At 58.6% G+C, this 14079-nt stretch overlaps 1 protein-coding gene across 11 annotated transcripts; it reads left to right on the top strand.

Annotated features, from left to right (window-relative positions):
- The first annotated feature begins 1226 nt into the window (after positions 1 to 1226).
- LOC131578080 (extracellular matrix organizing protein FRAS1-like) lies at positions 1227 to 7113 on the top strand. 11 transcript variants are annotated; one of them, XM_058836501.1, is made up of 8 exons: positions 1227 to 1598; positions 2452 to 2560; positions 2761 to 3308; positions 5097 to 5247; positions 5548 to 5655; positions 5822 to 5981; positions 6311 to 6427; positions 6521 to 6914. In XM_058836501.1, exons 4-8 carry the CDS (start codon positions 5205 to 5207, stop codon positions 6603 to 6605), a joined length of 513 nt encoding a protein of 170 aa, XP_058692484.1. In that variant the 5' UTR covers positions 1227 to 1598; positions 2452 to 2560; positions 2761 to 3308; positions 5097 to 5204; the 3' UTR covers positions 6606 to 6914. The 11 variants fall into 11 exon arrangements, 10 of the variants coding, with proteins under 10 accessions (XP_058692484.1, XP_058692480.1, XP_058692479.1 ...); XM_058836497.1 differs by having other exon boundaries at positions 2432 to 2560; XM_058836496.1 differs by having other exon boundaries at positions 2424 to 2560.
- Positions 7114 to 14079: the final 6966 nt, after the last annotated feature.

The raw sequence follows: 14079 nt of genomic DNA, 5'->3' as shown, positions 1-14079 counted from the left end.
TCTTAATCAGAGTTACTACACAGTATAAACAAAGAAGAACTACTAGTAGATTATATAAAAGTGCATAATATCAAGGTACCTATTTTAAAACTAGCAGAAGAAAGTGTTGATTAGGAGTCAAATTTGAATAAATAATATAGAAAGGAAAGTATACACATCTATCCTCCAAAAATGAATATAGGGTGGTACATATATATATATTAATATATATAGCCATAAAAAAGAAATAAATACAAGTAATTTAATCTAGACAAGTAGATTAATATTCAGTATGAAAACTATATGGATAGATGTTTATATAATAAATTTTAATATCTATTTAATATCTATTATGCTAATAGAATATACTTTAATATCTGTTATGTATTATATCTATTTGTAAAAGAAGTTCAATATGACAGAAATAGATATTAAAAATATTTAAATGAAGGGCCTTTTTGGTTTTTATTTGGTTAGAGGCAGGGCTTGCTAAGTTCCGATGGGGGGTTTTTTGGGGCGTTCCTTGGAGAAGGGTTTTTGGAAGGGGGTTGCACACGTTCTTTCTTGCCGGGCTTCTTTGCACGTGGGGGGGCGATCCCCGCCCAGCCCCGGGCTGAGCTCTGCGGCAGTGCTGCCACCTTGTGGCCACAGAGCGGTACTGCAGCTGTGCCCTGGCGCAGGCGGGGCCGAGCCGAGCGGAGCCGAACCGAGCCGAGCGGAGCCGAACCGAGCTGAGCGGAGCCGAGCCGAGCCGAGCCGAGCCGAACCGAACCGAACCGAGGCGTGCCGTGTCGAGCCGGGACCCCCCCCCCGCAGGAGCCGGGTCGGGCTGATTGCCACACTGAAGTTTGCGGCCGGCCGGTAGGACCCCGGCAGAGGCGTCGACTCCAATGCCTGCCGCCGCAGGCGCAGCCGCCGCCCAGCTCCGGAGCCGCTGAGCCCCGCCGCCACCGTCCTCGCCCCGGGAAAGGCGGCGGAAAATCAGCCGGAGTGCTCGGAGTCGGCCGGCTTCGTCGGGTTTTTCGTTCAGGCAAGTAAGCTAGACAGACGCGCTGAGAGCAGCGGGGGCCTCGATCGTGCCACAACAAAGATGGCCGCTCGGCCGGAAGTGGCTTCAGCCACAACAAAGATGGCGGCGAGGAAGGGCGGAAGTGACGTCACGCCCCTAACAAGATGGCTGCCGAGTCGCGGCTGGCTTTGACCTTCCAAGCATGGCGGCCGAAAAGGCGGGAAAATACAAGGACCCCGGGCGGTGGGTGTCTACTCGACTGCCTGACAAACACCCCGACGCCGACGCCGCTCCGGCGCAATTTTCCGCGGCTTTTCCGGCCGTGCCGACACGGGCTGTACGCTCAGCGGCGCCGGGGCCGGACGCGAGCCAGCCGGGCGCCGACAGGCAGCGGTGAGGACGCCTCTCTCTGACGGGGTCCTTGCCGCGGCCGCGTTTTTGGGTTTGGCCCTCGCGGCGACCCGTACCTTCCCGCCGCTCCTCTCGCTCTGTGCTCTCCCCCCGGCCCGGGGAAATGGAGGAACCCCCCGATGGCTTCGGCTCCCAACGGTCGCTCCCCGGCGCTGGGTCCAGAGCGGCCCGAGGAGGGGATGCTCTGTGTGCCGGAACGGTGAGAGGTGCGGGCGGGTCGGGGGGACTTTATCCACCGAGTATATACCTGGAAGTATAATGATGATCAAAATAGATACTAAAAAATATTGAAGATAAACGGGCTGCTTGGTTTTTATTTAGTTAGAGGCAGGGTTTTTAAATAAATAAGAAAAAAATAAATAAAATATTTCAAGAATGAATATGTAAAGGTATAGAGAAATATATATATATATATATGTAGGCATAAAAATAAGTAAAAATAAGTAATAGAAATATATGCATATATATTGATTTATAATCTATAATATGATTTCTGTACGTATAGATGGTAATATGATATATTTTAGGATATGTTATGTGTTATGTATATCAACAAGGTATATAAATCTGATAAAAAATATATATTAAAAGATTTTTAAATACCGTTTAAGATAAAGGGACTGTTTGGTTTTTATTAGGTTTGCTTCGGGGCTTTTAAATAAATACTACAAAAATAAAAACATAGAAATGTATATTAAATATATCAAGATATAGAGATATGTGCAACCAGAAAAGTAAAGAAATAGAAGTAATGCAAATATATATAAACAGGTTTATGTTTAATCTATATATATACATTATATTTATTTAATAGATGTATTATACATATAATAAATATATATATAATTAAAATGTATATAATATATTTAATATATAATAATATATGTATACATGTTAAAATAATATATTTTGATACTTTATATATTATGTGTTATATATAAATGAATATAGTATATAAATTTAAACACATGTTGTGGAAATAGATGTTAATTTTTTTTTTTATTATTTTCATTGTTTTGGTAAGTTTCTCAGAGGCAATCCTCCCGTTGCAGCTGCTGCCAGCACTGAAAACCTGTGTGCTTCGTGGTGTCCATCGCCCAGCTGGCAACGATTCCCTGGTGTTTGGTGCATTAAGTCACACCCAGCTGTGTGGGATGGCAGGTGAGCACATTGCCCGAGCCTTTTAGCTTTTCTGGCTCACACACAACTTCCTTTCCTTTTTTATATGGAAATCAGGGAAGAGGGTAGTGTATATTAGTATATTAGCATTTCTAGCAGATTTTTAACTGCCACTGATGCCCGTTCATCTTTGCAGTGTGGGTTTTCATGCTGACAAATCCTCTGCTTTGCCTTCTGCTCAGAGTCAGGTGGGCCCTTTATTGAACAGATTTATCTGCTACAAGGCTACGCAGAAGGATGGAAAGGAGGAACACAGGGGGGAAAAAAAAATAGATGAAAGGCCATGCATTGATCACCTGATGTACTCCAGAGACAAACATGGCTATTACAGGTAACATGGAGCAGCCCTTCTGGCCTTTTCAGTTGTATTCAGAGAGATGTTTGCCTGCTGTGAATATCTGGGTGCTTGGAGTTCACTCTGATTTTAACAAGCCCATCAATAATAAAACATTGTATTGATAGAGCAAGATCTCGTTCTGTAAAGTTGTTGCTCCACAGAAAAGCAGCATAAAGAAGCTAGCTGGATTATTTGTATGATATGTAGCTTTTTTAGGATGTTTTGTTCTTTATATGGTGTTCATTTCAAATACAAGCGTGTGAACTTTGTGTTCCCTTTTAGGGGCTGGTTCTGGGGTAACAAGGAAACACAAGGCCTAAACACCTCTGGCTTGTCTGTCCAAGGATCTGCCTCAATTGTGGCTCCCATCCTTCTGAAGAACTCTTCAGCACAGTGAGTTACCTTCTATAACTATTTATTGTTGTATTGTTGTTGTGAGACCTCATTGCTGGGTGAGAAGACCAGGGGAAATTAAAGGCTGTATGCCACTGTTACTTCACTGAATTCTTGTACTCTGTTAAAATCAAAACAAAAGGGATTTACACTGTAAGAAACACTTAAATGTAAGTTAAGGTAAAGGTCACAGTGCTAAAACCTAAGAGCAGATAGCCTTGAGCTCCTTTATATTCCTACTCCTGCCTCCAGGGTATCATCAGCTATCCCCTAGATCTTGCAGTGGAAGAGATGCTGAACCATCAGCTGTTCCATATTCTACACCACGTGTCTTTTTACCATGCTCCTCTGAGAAGCATCTCTCCCTTCTCTGTTTCTTTGCAGACAAGAAGGGAGAAATTGGGATTGCCTTTGTTCTTTTGCCTGTTAATAAAAAGGCCGCTTGTGGCTGTGTGCAGTGGCAACTGCATCACAGAATCTTAGAGGTGATTATTCGCAGGTTAAGGAAATAATTCCCTTTTTTGTCACTGCTGCGCTGAATTTCATAGGCGTGTGTGTGGCTCGATGCCTAAGATGTTTAAAGCAGGTTTTATTCTTACAGGGGTTTTGCACACTAAAGTGTGCGCCCAGGTTTTGTTTCCAGAGGTGAGGTGTAGCGCTGGGTGTTTCATTTGGTGTGTTACTTGTTCTGTTGTGTCAATAACTGCAGTGTCCTCCCTGTGCCTGTGTATTGCAGGGGCAGTCGAGTGCTGGTTATAAAGGTGGTGATAATTAGGAATAAGCTGTTCAAGCTTGGATAAATGTTTAGAAATCATTGCTTTGATATTGCTGTGTAAAACGCTCGCTCGCGGTGGGAGAATTCTCCAGGGTCAAGCTGTTCAGGTATGTGCAGTTTATTATATGGGTAAAGAGAGGGGAGAGCTGTGTCTGCCACCAGCCTCGGCGTCCACGTGGACGTTTCATTCGTTTTCCATTTATTTTATTCTCTAAATCTTCAGAGTGCCAGGAAAATACCGGGTTTTTTTAATGTAGGGCCATACTGGAAATACAAAACGTTCTCAGCTGGGCTCTCTTTTATAATTTTGGCTGTGTTCTCGGCCAATAGAAATGAGCAGAGGACAGAGCAGAGGCAGCTCAGTCCATGCTCCACAACATGGGATATTTTAGCTCATTCCGTAATTAAGAGACCAAAAGCCAAAAATGTTCCTCTAGAAACGAATGGCTTTCCCTGTTTGGGGTATCTCACTGTCCTCTCCTGGCTGCATTATCCATCTGCAGACCACTCCGTCTCCCCCAAGCTCTTCCATTAAATTCCCAGCCCACATTGCTTGGACCAGCATCATCTCTCTTAATTCCTGCCAGCCTGGAACTTGTTCATGAAGTTTCCTTTTATAGCTCCAATTGTTTGCACAAACCCAGAGGAGCTGCTTGGCCGGAGAAACTGCCCAGTGGAGCATGTGGAGCCTGGCCCCAGCCAGGCTGGAACATCTCCCCGAATTCTCCAGGGCGTACAAAGTACAGCTGCACTCTGCAGATAATAAATGGAGAGCTCTGGGAGGCCTGAGCAAGCAGAATTGCTCATTTTTAATTCACAGCCTTGGAAATCAGGGGGGTTTTGAGGTGAAATTGTGCCCAGAGTTCCTTTGTCCGGTGGTCCCAGGGAGCCTTAGCGCTGCCCCTGGATTACAATGCAGGTTTGTCTGAGGTGCCTGCACGTAAAGAACGTCCAGAGTCACCTCTGACTTCACTGGAAGGTGCATAACCCCCTTTTTGGGGTTTTATTGCCAGGTAAGGGACTCTGCCCAGTCCTTCCTGACAGTCCACGTCCCTCTCTCCGTGTCCTACGTCTGTGTGACGGCACCGAGGGGCTGGGCTTCCCTGGAGCACCGCACCGAGATGGAGTTCTCCTTCTTCTACGACACCGTTCTCTGGAGGACAGGTGAGCCTGAGGCACTCCAAGGGCTATGGAAGAAGTGCTTCCTTCATGTTTTCCCCTTAGTTCCTGCACTGCCCCCAGAGTCCTGAGGGAGTGGGGAACTCGGAATATTGCCTTCCTCTGTGCTTGCGGGGGGCTTAGGCAGCCGATGGCTGGCAGAGGGAGCGTGCAGCTGGCTCACTGGAGGGTGATCCCAACTGAACCCTGCCTTGTGGAGGTGTCCCAAACGCTTCTGGGGCTGGCAGAGCCCAGCAGAGGAGAGCGAAGGTGCTGTGTGGGCTCCCAGTGGCGCTGTCCTTGCAGGGATCCAGACGGACAGCGTGCTCTCGGCCCGCCTGCAGATAATCCCCATCTACATCCGCGAGGACGGACGGCTGGTCAGCGAGTTCAGGACGCAGGCCAAGTTCAGAGGTGAGGGCAGTGATCCTGGCAGGGACACAGAGCAGGGTCACACAGAGCTCTGCTCTGACGGCACAGGCAGCGGAACGAGTCCCTGTCCCTGCCGGGAGCCCCTCTGGCCCTGCGAGGTGGGGCCTCTCCGCGCTCTGCCTCCCGTCACCTCCTTGTCCTCCCCCAGCGCTGTTTGTCACGGAGCACCACAGCCTGCCAGATGTCAGGTCCTCTTGGAGAACTCCAGAGCACCTGGGAGGCATCGAATTTGACCTGCAGCTGCTGTGGAGTGCTCAGACTTTTGATTCTCCCTACCAGCTCTGGAGAGCAACCAGCTCCTACAACAGGTGAGGGCTGGGGGTGCAGTCCCCTCCAGCAGCTTCCCCCACAGCACCACGTTCTCCCTGGCACCCCTCCAGCAGCCACGCCAGCAATAGCACGGAATGCTCAGGAGCTTGGTTAGAGCTGGAGCACTGCTGTACTGAGAGAAAAATCAGCTCAGCCTCTTGGAAAGGAATTTTTCCAGCGGTGAAGCCTGTGGATAGACTGATCCCAGAGTCACACTTGGCCCTCGGGGACTGCCGGATGACATTGCTGGGGCAAGGGAGAGGTGCTGCCCTGGGTGAAGAGCTTTGAGCTCTGCTTGGTGGCTGCAGGGTCTCCTGTCTGTTCCCAGGAAGGATTACTCTGGAGAATACACCATGTTCCTGATCCCCTGCACGGTGCAGCCCACGCAGCCGTGGGCAGAGCCTGGAGCCAAGCCCCTGCCCTGCACGGCTCACGCTCCCGAGCGGTAAGAGGGCAGGAGGGCAGGCTCGGCCCCTTTGGGGTGCACACCTGTCCAGACCTCATCTCCCCTTTGTTTCCTTCCTTGTCCCAATTGCAGGTTTTTGATCCTGATCACCTTCCAGCAGACAAGCCGCCCAGTTCCAGTTGTTTACTCCCAGAACGCAAGAGTTTCAGATCTGTAACGACGAGAAGGTTTTTCTAATGGACCCCACCAAATCGGAAAGGTCTCTGGCAGAAATGGATTACAAGGGGGCTTTTTCCAAGGGTAGGATTTACCTCTCCTCTTCTGCTTGTGCCCAGCGTTTCTGCTTTCACAGCTTCCATTCCCTGGAGAGGAAAGGGCAAAACCCACAGGTAGCTTTGCCTCTTCTACAGCAATCATTGACATCTTACAGGCCTGTGAAAGAGCAGCGTGCTCTGGCACCGCGTTTTGTCACTCCCACCCACCGAGCCCTTCCCAAACAACCCAAACCCTTCTGAACACGGACACTTGGCTCTAGCAGCGTTTTCCTGCTTGGGAAATTTCACCTGCCCCTCTTTGTCCCGACCTCCCCAGGGCAGATCCTGTACGGGCACGTGCTCTGGCACCCGGAACAAAACCTCAACGCTGCTTACAAGCTGCAGCTGGAGAAGGTCAACCTGTGCACAGGCAGGGATGGCTACGTGCCCTTCCTCGACCCCACGGGTACCGTCTACAACGAGGGGCCCCGGTACGGCTGCATCCAGCCCAACAAGTACCTGAAACACCGATTCCTCCTCCTGGTGAGTGCTCTGCTCCTGCTTCTTCCCGTTTGGGATTTGCTCTGGCAACCCGCAGGTGGTGGCTGCAAAGGGATAAGGGAGCCCGTGGGGGATGTTTTGTGCTGCTTCTGCTGCTGCTGCTGCTGCTGCAAGCTGTGAACACCAGATCAGTTTTTCCCCACCCTTGGAGTGTGTTCCTGAATCGGTGCCCACGTGTAGGTGTGGAGATGGGGCATTCGGACTAGATCCCTGACACAGGTGTTTGGTGGGGCTCTGGCTTCCAGCCTCCCTTGGGAAAGCAGACAGCATCCCTCACGACACTTCTCTGACTTTCCAGGACCAAAACCAGCCAGAAGTGAGGGATAAGTATTTCCACGATGTGCCTTTTGACGCCCACTTTGCTTCCCAGCTGTCCGAGTTCCACTCGGTGAGCAGCACGCCCGGAGTTGATGGATTTACTCTCAAGGTGGACGCTCTCTACAAGGTATGTAGTACCCAGTGCTTTTGGTAGCCCAAAATGGACTTCTCTGTCCAGGACCTCCCAAACACTTGGTGAATTGTAGACTCTGGGCCTTCAGAATTCACCTCTGATACAAGAAATGAAGATTAGGATGTTAGTCCCGTAATTTCATTTTTTTTTTTTTCCCTGAGGCACTCATGAGAAAGCTCTTTAAAAACACATTATTCGTGTTCCTGAAGGAATTAATGCCATCGCAAAGGCAGGACACCTCACGGGGTGGTCCGTGCTCCCGAGGAGCTCCCCTTGAACACCCGAGGTGGAGCTGCCCCGGGGCTGCCCCAGGGGCGGCGGGCGGCCGCTGCTGCACCGTCAGGAACCTTCATCCACCGAGGGACGCGGCGGCCTCTGCCAGGGCCAGGGCAGGAAAGTGAAGCAGGTGCACATGGAAGTCAAAGTCCACGGCAATTTGCACGACGGCACGGAAGTTTCATGGAGCACACGCATTGGGAAAAGCTTTTTATAAACTGTAAAATAAAGATAATCCAAAACTGAAAAGCCACCTGGGTATTTTTTTAGTCTGGTGAGGAGGGGCAGCTGTCAATTGCCCCTGCTCCCGTCTTAGCGGCTGCACCGCTGCCCTCCCTCCGTGCTGCTCCAGCTCTCCCGGGCTTAAGTGGGCAGGGTGGGGAAGCCAGCTCCCACCGCTGGCATGTGGGAGCTCTGAGCCAGCCGAGGAGCAGCCGGGTTCCTCTTCCTGTCCTCCGGAAGAGAGTAAGGCTAAAATCACCCGCTGTGATCGGGGTGTCCCTTCTTGCGCCGCCCCGCCCGTCCCCCTCATTCCCCTGGGGCGCGGCGGGCCGGAGCCCCACGGAGCTGCTGGGCCGGGGCAGGGAAGGACGGAGACGAGGGCGCCCAGCGCGGCTCGGGCCCCGCCGCGGCCTCGGGGCTGGCGGAGCGGGGGGGACCGGGCCGGGAGCGCTCCGGGGCTGCGGGACCGGCCCTGCCCAGGCCGGGGCGCCGCGTCCGCACCGGGACCCGCAGCGCTCCCGCAGCCGGAACCGCCCTCCCGCGGCGATCCCGGTACCGATCCCGATCCACCCCACGGGGGAGAGGCGGCACCGCCCGGGACCCCAGGGCGGACACCGGCAGGACCCGAACCCCCCATCCCAGCTCCGGTTGCGGGCTCCGTCACCCACTTTCGGTCAGCCCCGTCCCGGCATCGCGGCAGGAGGGGGAGTCGAGTCCCGGCGAGGGAGTGCCCCGTCCCCAGCCTTGTCTCAGCCCCAATCCGGCCATGCTCCGCCACCCCCGAGACCCGCCACCCGGGGCCGGCCGGGGGAGAGGCGGCACCGCTCCGCCGGCGGACACCGGCAGGACTCTGCCCCGCTGCAGACCCCGTCCCGAGCCGCGGCCCCGCCGGGGTCGGGGCCCGCTGGTCGGGCCGGGGCTCGACCAGCGCCGAGCGAGAGTCGCGGGCCAGCGGCACGGGGGGCGGGGCCGCATGAGGAGCGGGGCCACGGGGCACAGCCCGACCGCACCTGGGAACTGCCGGGGGTCCCGGGCGGCGCCGCCTCTCCCCCATCGGGCGGATCGAGGCGGCCTCGGGTCCGGGATCGGTCTCGGGATCGGTACCGGGCCCGGGATGGCGGCGGCGGTTCCCGTTGCGGACTCGGCCCCCCCCCCGCCCGGCCCCGGGACCGCGGCACGAAGGGGGCGAGGCCAGGGAGAGGGGGGCCCGGCACAGGTGTGAGGGGCGGGGGCACGGAGCGCGTGCGCAGCTCGGGACAGCAGAGCGCGTGCGCGGCGCGGGGCCGCCTCAGGTGTGCGGGACGGGGCCGGCACAGGTGTGAGGGGCTCCAGAGCGGCTGCGCGGGGCGGGACCGAGGGCATTTAAACCCCGGAAGGGCGGCGGCCGCCATTTGCTTCAGTACCGGGTGGAGGCGGCTGCGACCGCTCCGGTGAGGCGCTTCTCTCTCTTCTCCGCTTTTATCTCTCTTTTCTGCTTTTATCTCTCCTTTCTCTGCTTTTCTCTCCTGTTTCTCTCTCCCGTCTCCTTCTCTCCCCTCTCTGCTCTTGTCCCCCGTCTCCCCCTCACACCGCCCGCTCCCTCTCTCCCCTCACCTCCCCGCCCGCCCCCTCCTCCCCAACCTGACCCCCGCCTCTGTTCCTCCTCTGTCTCTTCCTCCCGCTCCCTCCTCACCCGGCCCAACCTGGCTCTGCCCTCCGTTCTCCTTCTGTCACCGCTCCCTTCCCCTGCTCCTTCTTTCTCCCCTCCGCCGTCCCTGCCCCGGCCGCCCCGGCTTCTCCCTGTGTGCCGTACGCCCCTGTTTGTCCGTGTCCCCCTTCTCCTCTCCTTGGCGGCGCTGTCGCCCCTCTGTCTCTGCCGCCCCTTCCTTCTCTGTCCCTTGTCCCTTTCTGTCTTCCCCCGCAGCCGCGGGGCTCGGGGCGCCGGATAATAAAGCCCAGAGGGCCGGAGCCGGCGCCCCCGGCGGGAATCCCCTCACGGGGCCGGAGCCCGCGGTGCGGGTCCCCCCACGCACAACACCGCCCCACACTGCCGGGTGTCCCCACATCACACTGGGGGCTGAGGGGGGCCGGGGCTGGGAGGGGGGCTTAGGGTGGGCCCCCTCCTCCGGAGGGGTCCTGGGGTGGGTTAGCGAGGGTTGGGGGGCCGAGGGGGGGATTTGGGATGGGGGGGTTTGGGAAGGGCCCCCTCGTTAGGAGGGGGTCCCGGGTGGGGGGGTGGGTTAGGGGGGGTTTAGGGTGGGCCCCCTCCTCTGGAGGGGGTCCTGGGGGGGAGGGTTTGGGAAGGGCCCCCTCGTTAGGAGGGGGTCCCGGGTGGGGGGGTGGGTTAGGGAGGGCCCCCTCCGGAGGAGGGGGTCCCGGGGAGGGGCGGGGGGCGGGGCCCCCTCCGGAGGGGGGGGCCCGGGGTGGGAGGGGCTGGGGGGGGTCTGTCCCCCCTAAGCCCCTCCCACTCTGGGCCCTCCCCTCCGGGCGGGGCCCGGCCCGGCCCCTCCCCAGGACCCCTCCTCCGGACAGGGGCCCGCGGGGGGGGAGGGGGGGTGGGTGGGGGGGCAGCAGGTGGGGTCACGTCACTCTGCACCGTAATTACACTTTTGTGTCAAACGACAGCACTCCCCCTCCTATTCCCCCCCCCACCCCCCCCGCGGGCCCCTGTCCGGAGGAGGGGTCCTGGGGAGGGGCCGGGCCGGGCCCCGCCCGGAGGGGAGGGCCCAGAGTGGGAGGGGTTTAGGGGGGACAGACCCCCCCCAGCCCCTCCCACCCCGGCCCCCCCCCTCCGGAGGGGGCCCCGCCCCCCGCCCCTCCCCGGGACCCCCTCCTCCGGAGGGGGCCCTCCCTAACACACCCCCCACCCGGGACCCCCCTCCTAACGAGGGGGCCCTTCCCAAACCCCCCCATCCCAAATCCCCCCCCCCCCCCCCCCCGGCCCCCCAACCCTCGCTAACCCACCCCCCACCCGGGACCCCCTCCTAACGAGGGGGCCCTTCCCAAACCCCCCCATCCCAAATCCCCCCCCCCGCAGCCCCCCAACCCTCGCTAACCCAGCCCAGGACCCCTCCGGAGGAGGGGGCCCACCCTAAGCCCCCCTCCCAGCCCCGGCCCCCCTCAGCCCCCAGTGTGATGTGGGGACACCCGGCAGTGTGGGGCGGTGTTGTGCGTGGGGGGACCCGCACCGCGGGCTCCGGCCCCGTGAGGGGATTCCCGCCGGGGGCGCCGGCTCCGGCCCTCTGGGCTTTATTATCCGGCGCCCCGAGCCCCGCGGCTGCGGGGGAAGACAGAAAGGGACAAGGGACAGAGAAGGAAGGGGCGGCAGAGACAGAGGGGCGACAGCGCCGCCAAGGAGAGGAGAAGGGGGACACGGACAAACAGGGGCGTACGGCACACAGGGAGAGGCCGGGGCGGCCGGGGCAGGGACGGCGGAGGGGAGAAAGAAGGAGCAGGGGAAGGGAGCGGTGACAGAAGGAGAACGGAGGGCAGAGCCAGGTTGGGCCGGGTGAGGAGGGAGCGGGAGGAAGAGACAGAGGAGGAACAGAGGCGGGGGTCAGGTTGGGGAGGAGGGGGCGGGCGGGGAGGTGAGGGGAGAGAGGGAGCGGGCGGTGTGAGGGGGAGACGGGGGACAAGAGCAGAGAGGGGAGAGAAGGAGACGGGAGAGAGAAACAGGAGAGAAAAGCAGAGAAAGGAGAGATAAAAGCAGAAAAGAGAGATAAAAGCGGAGAAGAGAGAGAAGCGCCTCACCGGAGCGGTCGCAGCCGCCTCCACCCGGTACTGAAGCAAATGGCGGCCGCCGCCCTTCCGGGGTTTAAATGCCCTCGGTCCCGCCCCGCGCAGCCGCTCTGGAGCCCCTCACACCTGTGCCGGCCCCGTCCCGCACACCTGAGGCGGCCCCGCGCCGCGCACGCGCTCTGCTGTCCCGAGCTGCGCACGCGCTCCGTGCCCCCGCCCCTCACACCTGTGCCGGGCCCCCCTCTCCCTGGCCTCGCCCCCTTCGTGCCGCGGTCCCGGGGCCGGGCGGGGGGGGGGGCGAGTCCGCAACGGGAACCGCCGCCGCCATCCCGGGCCCGGAACCGATCCCGAGACCGATCCCGGACCCGAGACCCATCCCGGACCCGAGACCCATCCCGGGCCCGAGACCGATCCCGATCCCGATCCCGGGCCCGGTGCCGCCTCGATCCGCCCGATGGGGGACAGGCGGCGCCGCCCGGGACCCCCGGCAGTTCCCAGGTGCGGTCGGGCTGTGCCCCGTGGCCCCGCTCCTCATGCGGCCCCGCCCCCCGTGCCGCTGGCCCGCGACTCTCGCTCGGCGCTGGTCGAGCCCCGGCCCGACCAGCGGGCCCCGACCCCGGCGGGGCCGCGGCTCGGGACGGGGTCTGCAGCGGGGCAGAGTCCTGCCGGTGTCCGCCGGCGGAGCGGTGCCGCCTCTCCCCCGGCCGGCCCCGGGTGGCGGGTCTCGGGGGTGGCGGAGCATGGCCGGATTGGGGCTGAGACAAGGCTGGGGACGGGGCACTCCCTCGCCGGGACTCGACTCCCCCTCCTGCCGCGATGCCGGGACGGGGCTGACCGAAAGCGGGTGACGGAGCCCGCAACCGGAGCTGGGATGGGGGGTTCGGGTCCTGCCGGTGTCCGCCCTGGGGTCCCGGGCGGTGCCGCCTCTCCCCCGTGGGGTGGATCGGGATCGGTACCGGGATCGCCGCGGGAGGGCGGTTCCGGCTGCGGGAGCGCTGCGGGTCCCGGTGCGGACGCGGCGCCCCGGCCTGGGCAGGGCCGGTCCCGCAGCCCCGGAGCGCTCCCGGCCCGGCCCCCCCCGCTCCGCCAGCCCCGAGGCCGCGGCGGGGCCCGAGCCGCGCTGGGCGCCCTCGTCTCCGTCCTTCCCTGCCCCGGCCCAGCAGCTCCGTGGGGCTCCGGCCCGCCGCGCCCCAGGGGAATGAGGGGGACGGGCGGGGCGGCGCAAGAAGGGACACCCCGATCACAGCGGGTGATTTTAGCTTTACTCTCTTCCGGAGGACAGGAAGAGGAACCCGGCTGCTCCTCGGCTGGCTCAGAGCTCCCACATGCCAGCGGTGGGAGCTGGCTTCCCCACCCTGCCCACTTAAGCCCGGGAGAGCTGGAGCAGCACGGAGGGAGGGCAGCGGTGCAGCCGCTAAGACGGGAGCAGGGGGAATTGACAGCTGCCCCTCCTCACCAGACTAAAAAAATACCCAGGTGGCTTTTCAGTTTTGGATTATCTTTATTTTACAGTTTATAAAAAGCTTTTCCCAATGCGTGTGCTCCATGAAACTTCCGTGCCGTCGTGCAAATTGCCGTGGACTTTGACTTCCATGTGCACCTGCTTCACTTTCCTGCCCTGGCCCTGGCAGAGGCCGCCGCGTCCCTCGGTGGATGAAGGTTCCTGACGGTGCAGCAGCGGCCGCCCGCCGCCTTCGGGGCAGCTCCACCTCGGGTGTTCAAGGGGAGCTCCTCGGGAGCACGGACCACCCCGTGAGGTGTCCTGCCTTTGCGATGGCATTAATTCCTTCAGGAACACGAATAATGTGTTTTTAAAGAGCTTTCTCATGAGTGCCTCAGGGAAAAAAAAAAATGAAATTACGGGACTAACATCCTAATCTTCATTTCTTGTATCAGAGGTGAATTCTGAAGGCCCAGAGTCTACAATTCACCAAGTGTTTGGGAGGTCCTGGACAGAGAAGTCCATTTTGGGCTACCAAAAGCACTGGGTACTACATACCTTGTAGAGAGCGTCCACCTTGAGAGTAAATCCATCAACTCCGGGCGTGCTGCTCACCGAGTGGAACTCGGACAGCTGGGAAGCAAAGTGGGCGTCAAAAGGCACATCGTGGAAATACTTATCCCTCACTTCTGGCTGGTTTTGGTCCTGGAAAGTCAGAGAAGTGTCGTGAGGGATGCTGTCTGCTTTCCCAAGGGAGGCTGGAAGCCAG

Source organism: Poecile atricapillus, chromosome 3, assembly GCF_030490865.1.
Source record: "Poecile atricapillus isolate bPoeAtr1 chromosome 3, bPoeAtr1.hap1, whole genome shotgun sequence".
Classification (NCBI taxonomy): Eukaryota; Metazoa; Chordata; class Aves; order Passeriformes; family Paridae; genus Poecile; species Poecile atricapillus.
Note: the sequence above shows the minus strand (reverse complement) of the source record. Positions and strands in the feature narration are given on the sequence as shown.

Excerpts from the sequence above, each read along its gene's own strand:
- LOC131578080 (XM_058836495.1), top strand. The coding sequence starts at position 5,205 with ATGGAGTTCTCCTTCTTCTACGACACCGTTCTCTGGAGGACAG. Across the intron at positions 5,248-5,547 it reads CACCGTTCTCTGGAGGACAG|GGATCCAGACGGACAGCGTG; the intron begins GTGAGCCTGAGG and ends CTGTCCTTGCAG. Across the intron at positions 6,428-6,520 it reads ACGGCTCACGCTCCCGAGCG|GTTTTTGATCCTGATCACCT; the intron begins GTAAGAGGGCAG and ends TCCCAATTGCAG.